This window comes from Centruroides sculpturatus, unplaced genomic scaffold (assembly GCF_000671375.1).
Source record: "Centruroides sculpturatus isolate CEXI.00-Female unplaced genomic scaffold, Cexi_2.0 scaffold3300, whole genome shotgun sequence".
NCBI lineage: Eukaryota > Metazoa > Arthropoda > Arachnida > Scorpiones > Buthidae > Centruroides > Centruroides sculpturatus.
The window spans coordinates 5,559-10,352 of NW_019387500.1; the positions used below are offsets into that span (position 1 = coordinate 5,559).

Here is a 4,794-nt window from a genome sequence, read left to right on the forward strand (position 1 = left end):
TACCAGCGAAAAGAAAGAACGCCAAATTTCGCAGATTATTTTGCTGTAAAAATACATCGAATAGTAACGTTACACACATCTATATATATATATGTTACAGTTAAAACCCGATTTTAGTTAAAACCCGTTTTAACTAGTTAAAACTAGTTTTTACTGGATGCCTTTGTTAAAACTAGAATTTACTGCTAGTCAAAAATGAATTTCAGTTAAAACTAGTTTTAACTAGACAAAACGGGTTTTAACTAAATGGCTTAGTAAAAACTATTTGGACCGAAATCAAAGTTCATTCAGCTAACACATGTGTGATACACGGTATCACACAACAGTCTGCAAGGACCGCTCACGCTGTCGTTTCGGATGGCTTTTTATCGAGTGGCAAGGGAAGTGAGCAAGTCAGCAGGCGTCCTTTCAAAGACAGGAGACAGGTTTAACGAATAAACAAAGCATTTATTGAATAACTAAAGTTAAAAATGTCGGTTAAATGCGATTAAATATGAGATAAATATACAAANGTTTTGGTGTTATATTATTTCATACAATTATTGTGTTTTAATTTTATTCGATATTAAAACATTTAATTCTTTCATATTTTAAAAATTTACTTGAATATTCTCAACATTCGGATTATTTTTTTTGAGTAAAAATTACTTTTGTGATTAGAAAAATTAATTTTGTAATCTGAAATAATTCTATTCAACAAATTTTTATTTGCAATTTTAATTTAATTGACATATGAAATTAATTTTGTGATCAAAGCTGCCCAAACCAACTACTAGCGTGTCCGTAGGACCAAAAACCTAAGCTTAACTGTCACCCTTGGAGAGATTTAATTATATAAATAACTTGTTCAATTATTCGTATTTATATTTTATTAGCAAAAACTATCCAAAACATGAACAATGCTTTGTATTTATATTGTAATGGCATAGAATTTTTTCTGTAGATTGCAAGATTTATGCACTTTGCTACGGGTGGAATCTTTTCGTTTGTGGGATGCTTAGTCTTGTAAAGTTAGTTTTAAAGTAAATTTCTAAAATTATAGAATAATTTTTCATTTATTTGAATTTAATTTTGAATGACTTTTTAAAATATTTAAAAATTTTTTAATGTATTAAAAACTTGATTATAGAAATTAGGTATTCCCGTCACCGACGAACAAATTCGAGAAATGGAGAACTTTGTGGGCAAGATCGACTTTCGGCAGGCGGCCGAAGAAGAAAAACTGACCAGACACGACGTCATGGCTCACGTTCGAGTGTTTGGCAAGTGCTGCCCGGCGGCGGCTCCGATCATTCATCTCGGTGCCACGTCTTGTTACGTTGGAGATAATACGGTTGGTTAAAATATAATTATTTTAATAAATATTTGTTCATTTGCTGACATTATTATCATTAAAAATGTATTTTTTAATTCAGGATTTAATAATGATGAGAGATGGACTGAATATTTTGTTACCAAAAGTAAGTCTGTTATATCAAAATAAGTTTTTAATGTAAAAATATAATATATATATACTTACTACAGAATCAATATTATATTAGAAAACTTTCAAAACTCTAATACAAGCTCAGATTTTAAGAAAACTTATTTTATAGGAGTGACTTTAAATACCTAAATACTCTTAAATCTATCTTTAGAGGTTTATGTACCTCTAAAGAGAAACATTAAATGTTAACAATGACCTTTCGAAGTAATTAAGTTTATGAAAGCAAGCGAGAGAGGTTTGAAAGCATGTGTTCAAACATTTAAAATTTCTCTGACAAAAGCAAAGACGACTTATATTATTGATTTTGTATAATATGGTTTTGCGTATTGTTTCGAATACTCGATTACTTGTCGGTCGATCTTATTGAAAATTGGGAAAATTCTGACTGTTTTGGGAAGTGGTTGTGAAATCTTTGTCTTCTGATGCAGGCTGAATAGGATGTATAAAACTTTGCAATATCTGAATTATTAAAAGGAGAATTTATATAATTATAAAAATTTGGAACTGTAGTTATTCATAATTTAATACATGCACTGTTTAAAAAAGCTAATTTGTGTTATTTGTTGAAAAAGTATTATAGAATTTATAGACTAGGGAATGTCTGTACCGAGCATAGCTAATAAGTTGAATCTGATTGACTGGTCAATCGTTGCACAATTTTTGATAAATCACAGTTGATTTAGTCAGTTAAAATATGAAAAAAATTTTGATTTTCTTTGGGAATATAAATCGTTTGGCACTGACGGCCATAGCAATAGCTATGGGCTGTTGGTGCCGTGTCGTACGAGATAATGTGGAGTAGTCTTTGTCTCCGATTACGACGTGGCAAAAAGCTATGTAGATATTGAATGAGAAACACAAAGAATGGAACACACACACACTTTTGGTCGTATGGTGGGCTCTTCAAATTTAATTTCTTCCAGGAGTCCATTTGAACTCTGGATTGTTTATAATCCAAATCAATTTTTCCCATTAGAAATAATGGCAAAAGATTTTATCCATTTCTAGACCCCTAAACAATTTCCATTTCTATAAACTTAAACAGCAAATATGCATAACTTAAGTTAAAAATATTACATGGCATTCAACTGCATTAAAGTAAAACAAACAATAAATAAAATACATAAATGCAACTCATTTCATTATACAGTACTGTAGTATGTAAAGCTATTATGCAGCTTGCTTGGCTTTCTCACAAATAATACTCTTGGAGGTGCTTTCATCAGCCATTTACTTCTCATTTACCCACATGGAAGTTTTTCCATCTGGGTAACATAATCTCCTAGAGGTCAGTTTTGTCATACCTTTAGCCATATTTGCTGCTTTTACTGCTTTCTTGTTCTTAAGAATGGCACACTCCATTGACTTTGACATTTTAAATACAGACACCAGATTCACCAAATAACTTTTTCACGGTTTGCAATAAGATCCTTTTTCACCGTAATCATTGTTACTACAACCTCTCCTTAGGCCCATCACTTTCACTCTTCTTGGATGCAATGATTAAAGAATAGGGATTTTATAATATATAACTTAACACACAAAACAAAAAAAAAAAAAAAACAAAAAGCCAAAAAAGCATCGAAAACAGTGTAATGCAAGAAATACTTTTGCAGTGGGAGACAACTGACACGTAAGAGAATGTTTATGCAGCAAATGCACTTTTTCACTGCGTGCACAGTTCAAATTGTAAAAGCATTGCTCAAATTCCTGGTTGAATTCCTGTAGAATTTGGCATTCAAACTCTGTACTTTGAACATTCCAGTGATACCATACTTAGATGATACGGTAGTTTAGAAACTGTCATATTTTGTCTTAAACAATAATAGTTATGTGCAAAACGATTATACCAAAGAGAAGCAAGATTTGTTTGTAAAATGAATGGAAATAAAATTTGGTTTATTTCAGTGAATGATAAATACTGTTGGTTTTTTAATTTGTTGAACTCTTTTTTGGTAATAAAGCTAATCTGGAATGTAAAATATCTATCTTGCAATAAATAAATATAACTGTTTTACTTCATAATTTTATAACAGCAGGTTAATAGACTTTTTATATAGAATAAAAATATGATGATAGATTGTGTGTACTTTTGAATCATGAATTTTAATCATATTCCACTAAGTTGGCCAAATCTGGCATACACCTTGTTTAAAATCCAAATGATTAAAAATTAAAATTTGTTAGAGTAACACCAAGATAAAGTATGATGAGAGAANAATTATTTGCGAGAAAGCTAAAAAGATACACGCTGATCTCACGAAAAATCAAGCAGAAACTAGCGAGGAAAGCCAGGTGTTTAAAGCCAGCCATTTTTTTACACGAGAACGGATTAATCATTTTTACATTACTTCTTATGGGAAAGGTTGGTTCGGTATACGTTCTATTCGGTACAAGTCCAAACACCAGGAACGGATTAAGGTCGTATACCGAGGTTCCACTGTAGTACTAAAAATTCTTTTTTTATTCGTTCTACAGTAAAGATGGCATTTGAAAGCAATTATTTATAATTTTACTTCTTAACTTCTATGATTAAATAGTTTAATGTTAATGAAATATATTTAATTATAAAACATAACATATTTTTTGTTTTATTCGTGTAGTTAGCACGCTGCATCCACAAGTTGGCAAAATTTGCCGAAGATTACAAGGACCTGCCAACTCTTTCTTATACACACTTTCAGTAGGAAATCTTTATATAAAATGTTCGTTTAATCAAACATTAACGTAAATTTATAATTGGATTATTTTTTTTGAATTAGACCGGCTCAGCTGACGACGGTCGGCAAACGTACCTGTCTCTGGGTGTCAGACTTACTCGCCGATCTGAGAAACTTAACCAGGGTGCGCGACGAATTAAAATTCAGAGGCGTGAAGGGAACGACAGGAACTCAAGCTAGCTTTCTACAGTTATTCAATGACGACGAAGCAAAAGTAAGTAAGACATTTCTTATTAGAGATTTTATAATCTGTTTTTAATTATTTAAGTATAAAATTAAAATATTACAAAATTTTGAAAACACGTAACACATAAAAGATGCACTCAATTTACAGGTTTTGCATAATTTAAAAGCATCACAAAATTACAAATAGAGTATTTATTAGAAATATAATCTTACATTTTATCCAGCAAAATGGATACATTTGATTTATAACAATTTCTAAGAAAAACAGTACAGCTGAAAATGTAAAAAAGCTATCGAAGAATATGCGATATCGAAGAATATGCGTCCTATATGCGATGATCTCGCATATAGGACGAGGTATGTTTTTATAAATAACTAGAAACTATTTTCTGCCAACGAATG

The 4,794-nt window shown here is 30.8% G+C and overlaps 1 protein-coding gene across 3 annotated transcripts; it reads left to right on the plus strand.

Annotated features, from left to right (window-relative positions):
* The first annotated feature begins 702 nt into the window (after positions 1–702).
* On the plus strand, positions 703–4,496 carry LOC111616458 (adenylosuccinate lyase-like). 3 transcript variants are annotated; one of them, XM_023357865.1, is made up of 5 exons: positions 703–1,022; positions 1,130–1,333; positions 1,416–1,460; positions 4,090–4,169; positions 4,249–4,496. In XM_023357865.1, exons 2-5 carry the CDS (start codon positions 1,169–1,171, stop codon positions 4,463–4,465), a joined length of 507 nt encoding a protein of 168 aa, XP_023213633.1. In that variant the 5' UTR covers positions 703–1,022; positions 1,130–1,168; the 3' UTR covers positions 4,466–4,496. The 3 variants fall into 3 exon arrangements, with proteins under 3 accessions (XP_023213633.1, XP_023213634.1, XP_023213632.1); XM_023357866.1 differs by having other exon boundaries at positions 703–1,010; XM_023357864.1 differs by having other exon boundaries at positions 704–1,333.
* The last annotated feature ends 298 nt before the right edge of the window (positions 4,497–4,794 follow it).

Coding starts and splice junctions, on each gene's coding strand:
- LOC111616458 (XM_023357865.1), top strand. CDS start 1,169: ATGGAGAACTTTGTGGGCAAGATCGACTTTCGGCAGGCGGCCGAAGAA. Junction 1,461..4,089: donor TGAATATTTTGTTACCAAAA/GTAAGTCTGTTA, acceptor TTATTCGTGTAG/TTAGCACGCTGCATCCACAA. Junction 4,170..4,248: donor CTTTCTTATACACACTTTCA/GTAGGAAATCTT, acceptor TTTTTGAATTAG/ACCGGCTCAGCTGACGACGG.